Source organism: Mustela putorius, unplaced genomic scaffold, assembly GCF_011764305.1.
Source record: "Mustela putorius furo isolate JIRA1106 unplaced genomic scaffold, ASM1176430v1.1 tig00000382_pilon_pilon_pilon, whole genome shotgun sequence".
Lineage (NCBI taxonomy): Eukaryota > Metazoa > Chordata > Mammalia > Carnivora > Mustelidae > Mustela > Mustela putorius.
In genome coordinates, this window is record NW_025421367.1 from 4,355,598 (window position 1) to 4,370,505 (window position 14,908).

A 14,908-nucleotide genomic window follows, 5' to 3' on the forward strand; every position below is an offset into this window, starting at 1 on the left:
GTTTTCCTGTAAAATGCAGACGCTTGAGCTCAGCAGCAGCCTTTATTTTGATTGATTTTGGCTTGAGTACTAGGTGCATGGCCTCTGGCTTAGCAATGGAGGGTGGAGAAAAAACACTTCTGATCCTTTTCAAGCCAAGGCTTGAGGGCTTAACCTCTGTTGAAAGCATATAAAAGTATAAAAAGCATATAAAGAACCCTTTTCAGCATTATTGAAAAGTATCTTGCTTTCTCTGCTCCTACCCTTCTTCCTGGGGGTAGTTGAGGCATGTGGTCAAGGATCTATTTTGCTTACATATTCTTTTAGGGAGGCTGCTATGAAATAGCTTACAACCTACAGCGAATGCTAGGTCGTATTCCTTGAATTTAGGATCCTGCGTGTTTGACTCAGGTAGCTACTTCAAAATAAGAGTTGCTCAGCCGTGGGAATTAGGACGTTCCTCTCTTTGGCTCTAGTTCTTTCACAATGTCAGTCAACACCTTTTCTGTGCACCTGCTGCCTCATCTGAAAAGGCACGTGAGTTAAGGGTTTAGGAAGGTGAAGAAGAATGACCAGGATGTGACATATAGTTTGAGTGGCAGGAATAATATTTTATATGAGTGGAACTTGTAAACTCTCATGATTTCATCTATTTTTCGTGTATGGTATAGACCCCAGATTTGACTCCTGTGATCTCGCTTTATCATTTCCTAACTTAGCCTCTGGAAGGTTGTTTAACTTCTATAAGTTTCTCCCCATTCCTGAGTAAATGAGGGTAATAATGGTACCTGAGTGATAAGATTGTTGGGAGGATTAACTGAGATATTTTTTTTTTCTTCCCCATCTTGGACTCTCCAGCTGGGGCCCTGTAAACTAGACAAAAAGGTTAATGAGGGAAAGGAAGTTTATTAACATGTCCGTTGCAAATACACATGGGCACACTCAGAGATGAGTAACTTAAAGAGGTGTTAGAATTTGGGCTTATATGGCATCTTAAAAGAATGAGAAAGAAGCGACAAGACAAAGAAAAAGGAGTTTGAGCCTGTAGGGGTGGCAAATTGTGGGAAGACAAATATATGGGCAAACTAACTGTAGATAAGGCCTAGTTTTAGCAAGATTTTTTTCTGTAGATTCCTCTGGGATAGATTTCTCTGGGCTAGTAGGGTCTAGAGGGATCTTTTGGGGTTAGCTTCTGTCCTTCCTGGTAGAGAGGGAAAGAGAGACACCTTTACACATTTATGTCCTATTTTCAGGCATATAGAGGGAGGGCAGGGAGCTGTGCTTGTATCTCCTCCTCAATTGTCTTCTGCTCAAAATAATCCTTATGTGAAAGTGGCATATTTTGGGGTGGCGTGTTCTACCACCCTGCACATATAGAGACCTATCACAGGACCTGGTACATAGGAAAGACTCAATACATGCTAGTTGGTTTTACTGTTATCATCACAGAAAATCAGAATCAGTTATTTCTCCAATGGCTGACAAATCCCATTAATCTTATCCATTCAAGATTTTCTTATAATTCTAGGGGTCAGACACTCTGAAAAAAATTTTATTTTTCTTTTTTAAAGATTTTATTTCTTTTTTTGACAGAGAAAGAGAGATAGTAAGAGAGGGAACACAAGCAGAGGGAGTGGGAGAGGGAGAAGCAGGTTTCTCACCTATCAGGGCTGGATCCCAGGACCCTGCAATCATGATCTGAGCTAAAGGCAGACACTTAATGCCTGAGCCACCCAGGCACCTCCCCCCCAATTTTTTTTTTTAAAGATTTTATTTATTTGAGAGAGAGCAAGAGCAAGAGCACAAGCGGGGGAGCAGCAGAGGTGGAGTGAGAGAGAGTCTGAAGCAGACTCTACGCCAAGCGCAGAGCCTGGGTGGATCTTGATCCCAGGACCCCAAATCATGACCTGAGCCGAAACCAAGAGTTGGATGCTTAGCCGATTGAGCCACCCAGTTGCCCCAACAGTCCATGAAAATTTATGGTTATAATCTCTCTCCCTCTCTCTTTTTTTATGGTTATAATCTTTTTTTTTTTTTAAGATTTTATTTATTTATTTGATAGAGATCACAAGTAGGCAGAGAGGCAGGCAGAGAGAGAGGGGGAAGCAGGCTCCCCGCTGATCAGAGAGCCTGACGGGGGGCTCGATCCCAGGACTCTGGGATCATGACCTGAGCTGAAGGCAGAGGCTTTTAACTCAATGAGCCACCCAGATGCCCCTTCTGGTTATAATCTTAATAACATCTGATCTGACGAGCTGAGGCCAGAAAAGGTTGTTGGGAAAAGGACACAAATACTATAATAACTAGCATGCCACCTGTGCAGGTAAACACGTCTTTCCAGTTGATTCCAGGTGCTTCATTTTCCCTTCTGGTTATTTTATTCTGAAGGTGGAGGGGTGCTGTTTCAGGGTAAACACTTTGTCAGCTCGCTTTTCTGTGTCTTGTCTTGGCCCGTCAGTTCTTCTCACGCCCTTACATTCCATTTTCTGCAGGTATCTCTTACCTGGAAGCTTTGGTATTTGTGAGTCTCCCTTATAAAAACCCAAGAACAAAGACAGTGATTGAGTCATCTCAGCAGTCTGGCACCTTAGAGTCATCAGGCTCTTATCACGTTTTAGGAGCTGCTTGAAATAACCACAACTTCGTCTGTCTCTGTTCCTTTTTCCTTAATTATAAAACAGTAATTTTTGTGGCAATTTCAAAGGTATGACATAGTACCGAAAGTATAACGAAAAAAAATTCATCCATAATCCTACATACAGAAGCAATCACTGAATTTTTGCAGTTGAATTTGGTCTCTTTATGTTATTATTATTTATTATTTTAAGTTTTTGTTTATTAAGTATTCTCTACATCCAATGTGAGACTCGAACTCACAACCCCAAGATCAGAAGTCCGATGCTCTTCTGACTGAGCCAGCCAGGTACCCCTATGTGCTTACTATTTTAACATGGCTGGGAGTATTCTATCTGTACCTATCTATATCTATATCTTTTTTTTTTTTTTTTGCTTTACCTTCTAATAAAAACATTTCTCATTGTCAAAATATTTACATTTTAAATAGCTCCACAGAATCTCATTGTATCATAGTTTACTTAAATTAGTCTCACTTTGGGAATTTAACCAGTGAGCCACCCAGGCACCCCTCACTTTGGGAATTTAAATTCCCAGTTTTCTTGATCTATAAATAGCAATGGTAATATAAATAAGAATGTATTTATAAATAACAATGCTGGGGCACCTGGGTGGCTCAGTCTGTTAAGCGTCAGCCTTGGACTCATGTCATGATCCCAGGGTCCTGGGATTGAGCCACACATCAGCCTTCCTGCTCAGCAGGGAGTCCGCTTCTCCCTCCCCTGCTCCCCTTGCTTGTGCTCTGTCTGTCAAATCAATCAATCAATCAATCAATCAATCATCTTAAAACAAATCAACAAACAATGCTATTATGGAATCATTTGCCCCAAATGAAATCATTTGCCCCAATAAATTTCTGCCAGTATTGAAGGTTATTTATGAAGACAGGGTTTTAGACTTACAGTGACAAAGGCTCTGTGACATAGTGCCAGACTTTTCTCTGAAAGTTTACATGAATTTTCAATCCTACCTACAGTATATGAGAATATACTTTCACTCAACTTTTATCAACAAGGAACATTCATCTTTAAATTGTTTTCTTAGTGATAGGCAACATGTATTATATTATTTTAATATACTTAAAAATTATTACTTATGTTGATTTCTATGTTTTTGTCCCCCTATGATTGTTAACTGCTGTTTTGTGAATTTTCTGTTCAAGTACTGGGCTGTTTTTTTTTTCCTGCAAGGTGATAGCATTTTTATTTTTGAGGTTTGGCTTTAAAAAAAAATAGAATTAGGTTTTTTACCTTATGTCATGTAACAGTCTATTGTCTTACTGCCAATTTCCTTTGATTTTGGGTTGGATAAATAATTAATTTGGATTAAATTAATAATAAGTAATTAGTTTGGATTAAATACATAGTTTTCTTTTGTTTTGGATCTATCTCACGAGTTTACCTAAGCTCTTGGAACCTATAGGATCTTTTTTTTTTAATATTTTATTTATTTATTTGACAGAAAGAGAGATCACAAGTAGGCAGAGAGTCAGGCAGAGAGAGAGACGGGGAAGCAGGCTCCCTTCTGAGCAGAGAGCCTGATGTGGGGCTTGATCCCAGAATCCTGGGATCATGACTTGAGCTGAAGGCAGAGGCTTAACAGACTGAGCCACCCAGGTGCGCCCCCCACCCCTTTTTAAAGATTTTATTTATTTATGTGACAGACAGAGATCACAAGTAGGCAGAGAGGCAGGTAGAGAGAGAGGAGGAAGCAGGCTCCTCACGGAGCAGAGAGCCCGATTTGGGGCTATATCCCAAGAACCTGAGATCACGACCTGAGCCGAAGGCAGAGCCGTAACCCACTGAGACACCCAGGCACCTCCCCCTTTTTTTTTCTTAAAGTAATCTCTAGCGCAACATGGGGCTTGAACTCAAGACCCTAAGATCAAGAGTTACATGCTCTACAAACTGAGCCAGCCAGGCACCCTGGAACCTATAGGATTCTTTATGTCCTTCAAGCATCTAGATGTTTCCCCTTATACTAATTTTCACAGTTTGCTGAACAATTCCTTAACCATGCTGAACTACCTTTCATTTTGGCACATTCCCTTCAACCTTTATATTCCTAGACAGAAGAGTCTGGCTTTTCTTTCTTTCTTTCTTTCTTTCTTTCTTTCTTTCTTTCTTTGACAGACAGAGATCACAAGCAGGCAGAGAGGCAGGCAGAGAGAGAGGGGGAAGCAGGCTCCCACTGAGCGGAGAGCCCGATGTGGGGCTTGATCCCAGGACCCTGGGATCATGACCTGAACCGAAGGCAGAGGCTTTAACCCACTGAGCCACCCAGGCGCGCTGAGCCTGGCTTTTCAGTTGGTTTTCTTGAAGAGTACCTTTCACCTTTAATTCTATTTGCAGAGAATAGAAATACAGGAGATTTTTCCTGTGATTTGTGTAGCTGGATCTCAAAACTAAAGTGTATATATGTGGCACAGATTCAGGTGCATTTTAAGCTTGTGAGTACGTGAGATAAATTGAGAAATTAAGGATTAGATGGTCTGTTTTTCCATGTTTATTCCAAATTGTGGTATTTTATACGTCAGCTATGTTTAACTGATAGTTTTCTCAGAATGATTCTGTTATTGACTGCTTTCATTGCTTCCCATCGATGTGTTCAAGGGAAATGACGATAGGCTGAGAATTAGCCTAGGATTTTAATCCTAATGTTAACTGACTTGTCTAATAACCCTGGACAAATCATAGGACCCTAGTAGGCCTTTGTTTCCTTATCTGGGAAGCAGGAATGGTAGTAGTTACCTCTTAGAATGGATGTGAAGATTGAATGGGATCTCATGAACTGCTTCACTAACTTAGGGTATAAATTTGGACATTCCTTTTAAAAATTTTTAATCACTTGAATCCCTACATGCCAATTACATTTAGGATCCCCTATTGAAAATCTCCTTTACAATTTTTTTTTAAAGATTTATTTATTTATTTTAGAGAGACAGAGAGATTGTGAGTGGGGAGAGGGATTGAGGGAGATGGAGAGGGAGAATCCCAAGCAGAATTTGTGCTGAGCATGATCCCAGGACCCTGAGATCATGACCTGGAGCTGAAATCAAAAGTCTAATGGTGAACCAACTGAGTCACCCAGGTGCCCCTCAAATCTCTTCTACAAACTACACGAGCTCCAGGAGCTTACTCTTTCAAGGGAGTTTCCTTCCCAGGTTGGGGAAAAACTGGGAAAAACCTGGCATCCACTGGTAGGCCCTGTTTGCAGCTGCTGCTGCTTTGTTGGGACCTTTTCAATCAGTTGTTTCCACCCAATCAGATGGTCTGTTGTGCACTGCTGCCTTGCCCCTTATAGTCCAGATCTTTGCATACAACATGGCGGGGCTGAAGCTTGACCTCTCAAGGTTACTTTTTTTTAGGTTATATCCACATACTCAGTCACTGTGCCCTGTATCATCCTGTGATGTCTGTGCCAGGGTGACTTGATCTAGAGGAAATTGTCCAGACACCCCTTGCTTTCATGGTGGGTCACTGGACTTTAGTATCTTTTCCCGACAGTGGACCTCAGTTGAAACCATCCTAACTCGTTTGAGAAATTCTGATAGCACTTTATTTCAAAGGGTAAGGGTCCAAAGTCACTTTCCCTTTCAGGAAGCTCCTAACATCCACTATGCAATGGAGCCCCTTTCTTCCCAGCTATCAGAGCTGAGTACCAAGCAAAAGTTCCTATTAGGTCCTTGATGATGAATGTCTCATTAAACTCAAATTTGGTTAACTAAGAAGGGCCTTTGAGTGACTTCCAGGAACAAAGAGGGTCTGTCAAAGGCCTTTTGACATTATCCAGACAGAAATAATGTGACAACCTTCTCTCACTAAAATAAAAACCAAAGAAAGTTCTGCTGCACTAGACACAGACATGTATGTGTGAAGGACCCAGCATACCGTCACCTAGTAGGTGTTTAGAAAATGTTCTGTCTTCCTCCTCCATTCTTCCTCAGCTCTACCACATCTCTGCCCCCTTCAGCTGGAAGCACAAAGCTTTCCAAAGACCTAACTCATTCCTAACTGTCCATTTCTCTGCTGAGCTTTTCACTGATACAGCACAGGTGGTTCTGGGTTGTCTTCTTCTTCTTCATTTTTTTTTTTAAGGATTTTATTTATTCATTTGTTTGTCTATCAAAGAGAGAGAAAAGAGAGCACACAAGCAGGGGGAGCAGCAGGCAGAGAGAGAAGCAGGCTCCCCACTAAGTAGGGAGCCTGCAGCGGGACTGGATCCCAGGATCCTGGGATCATGACCTGAACTGAAGGAAGATGTTGAACTTACTAAGCCACCCCGGCGCCTCCTGGGTTGTCTTCTGACAGACTTACCAAGCTTGGTGTAAACGCTGGCTTATTCTTGGGCTTGAATCAAGAGTTGGTACCAGTAGGTCCTCATGCTGACCTCTGACGGCTTCCAGCGAGTTTCTACGTTCAGAGCTGCTTTTACAGTGTCTTTGCCTAAGCCAGTTTATACTCTCCACTTTCTTCAAATAGTCAGATTTTTCTTAAAGATTTATTTCTTTATTTTAGTGGGGGAGGGGCAGAGGGAGAGGGAGAGACTCAAGCAGACTCCCCGCTGAGTGTGAAATACCCAGTTCAGTCTCAACCCTGAGATCATGACCTGAGGCAAAACCAAGGTTTGGAAGGTCAACCAACTGAGCCACCTAGGTATCCCTCAAATTGTCAGATTTTATTTCGCATTTGTATTTTATTTGTATTTTTTCAAGATTTTGAGAGGGAGACAGAGAGCACAAGCAGGAGGGGCAGAGAGAGAAGCAGACTCCCCGCTGAGTGGGGAGCCTGATGTGGACTTGATCCCAGGACCCCAGCATCATGACCTGAGCCAAAGGCAGATGCTTAACCAACTGAGCCACCCAGGTGCTCCTTAATTTGTATTTATATTTGGCAAACATGCTCAGAGCATTTTGTCATGGAAAATAATTTGCTAATCCCAAAATAAACAATGCATAGCTAATATTCCTCTTAAGACATGTAGAGGTATTTTATAAAGTGTACCTTGTCACCAACCATTACCCCATAAATAAACTTTCTGCTCTCTGTGAGAAAGGGTGTGGCATCTGCTGTTTTGTAGGTTTAGTTTCATGGAACCATATTTTCCTTGTCTGGTTTTCCAATGAAATGTGTGTCTGTGTGGTTAAGACAAAGAGAAGGGCCCCTGGGCCATTGCGGTCAGAGGCTGGCCTCAGACTATCCCCAGCCTTCAAGACAAGCTCTTTATTACATTCTCTTCCAGAATTCCCAGACCTCATCACGAGACCCAGGGTGTGGCATCCCAAAGCCGACTCTGTTCTCCAAAAGAAAGTGACAGCTTCCTTGTATTATTTTGGGTACAGAAATGAGTTTTCACATGTTTGATGAAACAATTCAGGTGCTTAATACCATATTATTCTTACAGGTTGTTTAATTACTGGCTTCAGATACAAATTCTAGTAGAAAAAGAAGACAAACTGAGGGATGCCTGGCTGGCTCAGTCAGTAGAGCATGCAACTCCTGACCTCAGGGTCCTGAGTTCAAGCCCTAGGTTGGGTTTGGCGCGTACTTAAAAAAAAAAAAAAGGAATCAATAAAGAAGAAAAATTGAGACGAATTCTGAAGCACTCCTGAAACGATCGATCCTTGCTCCCTCCTGACATTTTCTTAACTGAACTTTTGCTTTAATATTTTCAACAGAAATGTTTTGCTAATGCGAGGGGGAGTGGCTTTGGCTTAGCGCCTTTGTTTTTTCCAGTTAGCCTTCCTCCTCATAAAGCATTGCATCCTGGTTCTTTGAAATCCCCATTGAATTTGGACAAATTACGTCTTGGCACTCAACCCATTTTCCTGGAACACAATGTGATGCTGACGACACAGCCCAGTCACTCCACTTGACAATAAATTTGCTTGTCTCATTTCACTTGAATATTCAGTGGTGAGTAAGAACAGAAGTGGAAAGCCTTACTTACTGCAGTTTATTATATGTTTCGTGCCCATGATAATTACTTTTATAATGCCATTCATGAATGCATTGATCAGATTAGGCTGAATCACCTGGCTGGCCAATAAGCATTGGAATGATTCTCCATGCATGACTTGGTTGCATTATTACAAAACGTGGCCGAGACCTGCCCAGCCATCGCGGCAGACGTTCATTTGTGATGCTGCCTTAAGGAGATGAAGAGATGAGAGCCAACTGTTCCAGCAGCTCAGCCTGTGCTGCTAACAGTTCAGAGGAGGAGCTGCCGGTGGGACTGGAGGCACATGGGAACCTCGAACTCGTTTTCACAGTGGTGTCCGCCGTGATGATGGGCCTGCTCATGTTCTCCCTGGGATGCTCTGTGGAGTTCCAGAAGCTCGGGGCACACATCAGGAGACCCTGGGGCATTGCTGTGGGACTCCTCTGCCAGTTTGGCCTCATGCCTCTCACAGCCTATCTCCTGGCCATCAGTTTCTCTCTGAAGCCCGTCCAAGCTATTGCCGTTCTCGTCATGGGGTGCTGCCCTGGGGGAACCATCTCTAACATTTTCACCTTCTGGGTCGAAGGAGATATGGATCTCAGGTAAGGTACACTAGAGAAGCCCAGAAGTCTCCCCCAATAGCCCTGACACCTTTGTGTTTAAATTCTGCTGATCTTTAGGTAGAGGTTCCAGTAGGTAGTGTTTTATGGAGTCCAGTCCTGGAAAAAAAGAAAGGACTTTCCTTTCTGAGCTTAAAATGTGCTGGGTTGCGATCATCCGCTGTGTTACTGGCAGCTGCTTCCCTGAGTAGTAGGGCTCGGTTCATGTGTAATAGTGGAGGCAGGTTTCCTCCTCCCCTGATGGCCCGTCCTAGGCATGAACTCATTCTCGCCCACACTGGCAGTGTTAACAGTCTTGCTTCCCAGTCTCCCAGGACATAGGCTGAGTATCCCAGAAAGCTCACGGTAGGGGTCTCTTTGGTGGTGGTGGGAGTGGTGGTGGCAGAACCAGAATGACACCCCTGTTGCTCTAGTCAGCAAGTGTTACCTTTACATCTATTTTATGAAGTATTTGGGGGCACTGGGTAAAGGAGCTTTTGGGGTATGTGATAGACATAGCCTGTTTTAAGTGCTGCTGGAGTTAGTTGAGTTGACCTGGGGAGCAACATAAAGACTTTTATGACCGAAAATGTTCTTCCTTGTTAGTTTGCAGACTAAACATTCATCATTAGCATCTCATTCTTTTGGGTTAAGGCAGGGACCTTACCCAGTTGTGTAAATAAATGCTCTCTGGGAGACACTAGTCTTTATTATTCATGTACACTTTAATGAGGAGGAATTAATCACATATCTTTGGGAGTACCTTTTTTGATACTGAAAAAAGGGCATTTGAAGAAGGAATAGAGGGAATGTTTGGGTGGCTCAGTCGGTCAAGCATCTGCAGCCTTCCACTCAGGTCATAATCCCAGGTCCTGGGATCAAGCCCCGAGTTGGGCTCCCTGCTCAGTGGAGAGAATACTTCTCCCTTTGCCTGCTGCTCCCCCCATTTGTGCTCTCTCTCTCTCTGACAAACAAATAAACCCCCCCCCTTTTTTTTAAAAGAAAGAATAGAGAAGGCACAGTTGGGAAAATAAAAGCAAACAACAGTGGTCTTTCTAGATTCTTTGTTTACTTACGAACTATTTCACCTCCTACGCAAGGGGAGGATGAGTTATGAATGTAAATCTTTGCTCGATGTGTAGGTCATGTAGTTGAGATTTATTACGTGCTGCATGGTGAATCCGAGGTGCTGGTGGTGCTGGGAGTTGGCATCAGTGGAGCAGCTGCAGGTCTGGGCTTCCAGTTCCCTGCATGTGCTGAATGCTTAGCAGACAAACTGTTTCACCTGTGAATTTTAATGGATTCATTCCACGTGGAAGAGTTAATTTTCATATGACAATGCTTTGAGTTACCCACTTACTGGGGGTTTGAAAAGAATCACCAATCCAAAAAAAATACATTAACATGCACTGCTAATGCTGATTACATAAAGTTGATCATTAACATGAAAATTGGAAGATGAAAAGTATTTTTTACGCAGTCTACATATCAGTGGTAAGTTGTGAGGCCTAAATATTCTTGGAAAGGAAAAGGACATTGTACAAATTGAGTGAGTATGTTGTGAGGCATGAAGTAGGTGCTTTCTGTACTCTTTCTCTTCTTTCGTGGTTCTTATAATACCTTTGTAAGTGACCCTTTCTTATCCTGAGTTTTAACAGCTGAGAAAATTGGGACTCAGATTGGTTAAGGAGTTTGCCAAATGCTCCAGCCAAGTGTGGAAGAAGGCAGATGGGAATTCACATCTGTTTCTCATCACCCTGCAATTTAGGCATTTTCTTCCATGCCATTTATTAACACAACTCAATCTTCTGTTCTGAGTAGGAGCATAAATCTTAAAGCAGTGTTCTCAAACACTTCTGCTCTGGGAAAGAGAACGTTTATTAACTTCATCTTTTATTAGTCGACATTGTAGTAAAAGTACCAGTGAATAGGAAGTCTATAAAAGATAAAGCTCATTTTACTTCCTTTTGCCAACTCTGTCCTTAATTAGCTTCATGTTAGTCAAATTATTTAACCTATAAACCTCATCTCCTCATTTGTAAAATGGGTTACAATTACCTATTCCCCACAAGACTGTATTTTAAGGAGGAAATATATATTCAGGGTGCCAGGCACATGGTAGATACGTAATAAATATTAACTACTTCTCCCCCTTTTTAGAAATTTTGATTGTGAATCTCACAAACAAAAAATAAGCAAAAAACAAAACAAAACCAAACCCTGTAAGAAATGAAATTTTAAAACAGTGACTAAACATTAGATTTTCAAAAGCTTATTGATACGAGTAACAAAAATCTTAATTCTCAGTGAAAATTGCAACTAGGAGAAAATTCAGTGCTCTTGATTGCGTGTCCAAGTTCATTACATTTCTTCCCACTTGATTACCAACAAAAATAACTTTCAAGACAAAAAAGAAAAAATTGGATAGTCCTTTGTAGCAATTCTGTTTTCATGTGAGATAAAATCCATAGGACTTTAGAAGAACATCTTTGTTTCACAAAAGAGGAAATTGAGGTCTAGCTTTGTGCAGATTGCCCAAACATACGTGCCTTAATTCTGTACTTCATTCCGTCTACCTGTAGTTCTCCTGGTGTTCACCCCAAGCAGGGAGTTTCAGAATCAACATGTATAAACCAGTTTCTGCATTTTACATGTGAGGCGGTAACACCCTTGCTGTCCCAGTCACCTGGGCTCATCACCTAAGCCTTCCCCCGTGGCTCCTTTCATTCTTCAGCTCATTCCCTCAATCCGATGTCTAGACCTGTGGCCCATCCTCTCGCTTGTCACTCACAGCCAGTGCTTCCTCCTCCTCTCCACTGCCAGTTCTTTAGGGCAGGCCCTCCTAATTCCTTTCCTGGCCAATTGCAGCATCTTCACAGTCTTCTCACCATCTTGGGTGTCTCCACCGTGGTTTTAGAGTATGTGGATGAAGCAGTTCTGGGGTGAGAATGTCTATATTTAAATCCTGACTTGGTAACTCTTTCCTGTAACTGGAAATCATAACACTTCCCTATGGTATTGTAAACAGAAATGGACATGTTATGCATATAAAGGCTTCTCAACACCTAGAGACCTGGGTAGACATTAAGCCAGGTCTAACCTACTTCTCCGGGTTTATTTCCCAATAAGCACAAACTAGTCTGTAGTGAAAATGGACTACTCGTTGTTCTCTGAACATATCCCACACTTTCCCAACTTCCATTCCCTCAGCCTAGAATGCCTATTTGGTCCCTTCTAGTCATAATATTATTCTTCGTTATAATTGTTCTGGAAAGCAACAGGCTGGTGTATATATATGAAGAGCCTAAAAAATTACCCTTTTCCTGGACTGAGCTCAGCTCATCTTGACTAGGTTCTTTTACATGTGTGGGGACTGGATAAATGTAGATTGGTCTTGGATAGTCTCATCTGGGACTACTGGATTCTCTTCCAGAAGGTCTCTCATTCTCCAGCAGGCTAGCCTAGACCTGATCATATGACAGAAGCAGGTTCTGAAAAAGAGGAAGCATACAAGGTCTCTTGATATCTGGGCTGGAAACCAGTTCATTATCATTTCTACCACATCCCATTGGCCAGTGCATTTTGCAAGACCAGCCCAGATTCAAGGAATGGAGAAGTAGTTTCTGCTTCTTGATGGGTGAGCTGCAAGGTCAAATTGCAGAGGGCATGGCTAAGAACAGGGTGAAGAATTGGGGACCTTTTTTTTTTTTTTTTTAAAGATTTTATTTATTCACTTGACACACAGAGAGATCACAAGTAGGCAGAGAGGCAGGCAGAGACAGAGAGGAGGAAGCAGGCTCCCCACTCAGCAGAGATCCTGATGCAGGGCTCGATCCCAGGACCTCAGGACCATGACCCGAGCCAAAGACAGAGGCTTTAAACCACTGAGCCAGCCAGGTGCCCCAATTGGGGATCTTTTTACAATCTACTGTACTAAAGATGGACAGAATTCTTGCCTTTGAGGGTAGGACGTGAAAACTTGGATTTGGCATTATACTGTAATGGTTAGGTGCACCCTGGGGCCAGCAAGCAGAGCTGTCACTGACTGGGTCATCTTGGCAGATTCCGCGTCCTGTGTGGAGCCTGCTTAAGATTCTCTGTCTCCCTCCGCTTCCCCTCCTCACTTGTGTGCTCTCTCTCTTTCTCTAAAATTAAAAAAAAAATTTTTTTATGCTTCAGTTTCCTCACTTTTAAAATAGGGGGAAGCATAACCTGCCTCATGGGTTGTACTGAGGGTTGAATGAATATACATGAAGTGCTTAGAATCTGAGCCGGCACGAAATGCTATGCGTTTTTGTATGGGGCCGGCAAAAGAGCACTGTGTCAGGGTCTGTGTTTTCGTCTCTGCTCAAGAAGCTGTGTGACTTTGAATAATTGCTTCTCTGGACCTCAATTTCCTTTTTCGTAGAATCAATGCATTAGACTCTCTGAGGTCCTTTTAAAATGTACAGAACATAAAATCGACCATTTTAATCATTTTCAAGGGTACAGTTCAGTGGCATTAGTGCACTGCCATTGCTGTGGGTCAGCAGCGGCCGTGTCTCCATAGTTCTTATCTTCTCAGACTGAAGCTCTGTACGCCTTACGGGACAAGCCCCTTCCCCTTCAGACCCTGTCAACCACGATCTCCCTTCTGTCTCTTTGAATTGGACTAAATGTCTCATCTAAGTGAAATCGTACAATATCTGTCCTTTTCTATCTGACTTATTTCACTTAACATAATGTCTCCAGCCTGCATCCATGTTGTATCATGTGTCGGAATATCCTTCCTTTTTTTTTTTTTTAATAAAGATCTTATTTATTTATTTGGCAGACAGAGATCACAAGTAGGCAGAGAGAGAGGAGGAAGCAGGCTCCCTGCTGAGCAGAGAGCCCGATGTGGGGCTCGATCCCAGGACCCTGGGATCATGACCTGAGCTGAAGGCAGAGGCTTTAACCCACTGAGCCACCCAGACGCCCCAAGAATATCCTTCCTTTTTAAGGCTGTATATTGTGTGTATACATACGCATGTGCAGATCACCAGATCCATTCAGTTGTCCATGGACACTGCATCGTTTCCAGCGTTTGGCTTTGTGAATAATGCTGCTGTGAACCTGAGTGTGCATATTTGTTGGAATCTTTGCTTTCAATTCTTTTGGGTATAAAGCGCAGTGGATCTGAGGCCTTTTAAAGTTTTAAGTATTTTGGACAATGGGAAAAGAAAAGCAGTTTGTAAAGTCTGTGTTCCTCGCCCCCCACCCCAGTTTTCAATCTTCTTTCTGAAACTATTTGACAGAGATGCCTGCCCTCTCTGTTCCCATAGCACCAAATATGTACTACTACTACTTCTTTTTTTTTTTTTAAGATTTTATTTATTTATTTGACAGAGAGAGACAGCAAGAGAGGGAACACAAGCAGAGGGGAGTGGGAGAGGGAGAAGCAGGCTCCCCGTTGAGCAGGGAGCCCCACTTGGGGCTCGATCCCAGGACCCCAGATGCTCAATGACTGAGCCACCGAGGCCCCCCCCAAATATGTACTGCTTGTTATCTGTAGGAGGGCATGGCACGCCCTGAGTAATTCCTCTGCCTGCCCCATGACTTCTGCAGTCTCCTCGAGGGCTGGCTCACCTCTGCATGCTCAGTGCCAGCCCAGTGGTGGGAAGGGCTCCACAAATGCCAAGTGAACAACTGAAGGGAACTTTCTGATTGCCTGTGTGTGATATAGAAACCCCTCTGGAAATGCAGTCTGTTTACTGGTGTGACTCAGGACCATTCCC

At 42.7% G+C, this 14,908-nt stretch overlaps 1 protein-coding gene across 1 annotated transcript in view; it reads left to right on the forward strand.

Moving 5' to 3' along the window:
* The first annotated feature begins 8,775 nt into the window (after nucleotides 1-8,775).
* Nucleotides 8,776-14,908, forward strand: part of SLC10A6 (solute carrier family 10 member 6) — a 28,762-nt gene continuing 22,629 nt past the window's right edge. Inside the window, exon 1 of the mRNA XM_004756124.2 lies at nucleotides 8,776-9,155. Coding sequence (XP_004756181.1) covers nucleotides 8,779-9,155 — 377 coding nt within the window. The 5' untranslated portion in view covers nucleotides 8,776-8,778. The remainder of the gene's footprint in view (nucleotides 9,156-14,908) is intronic.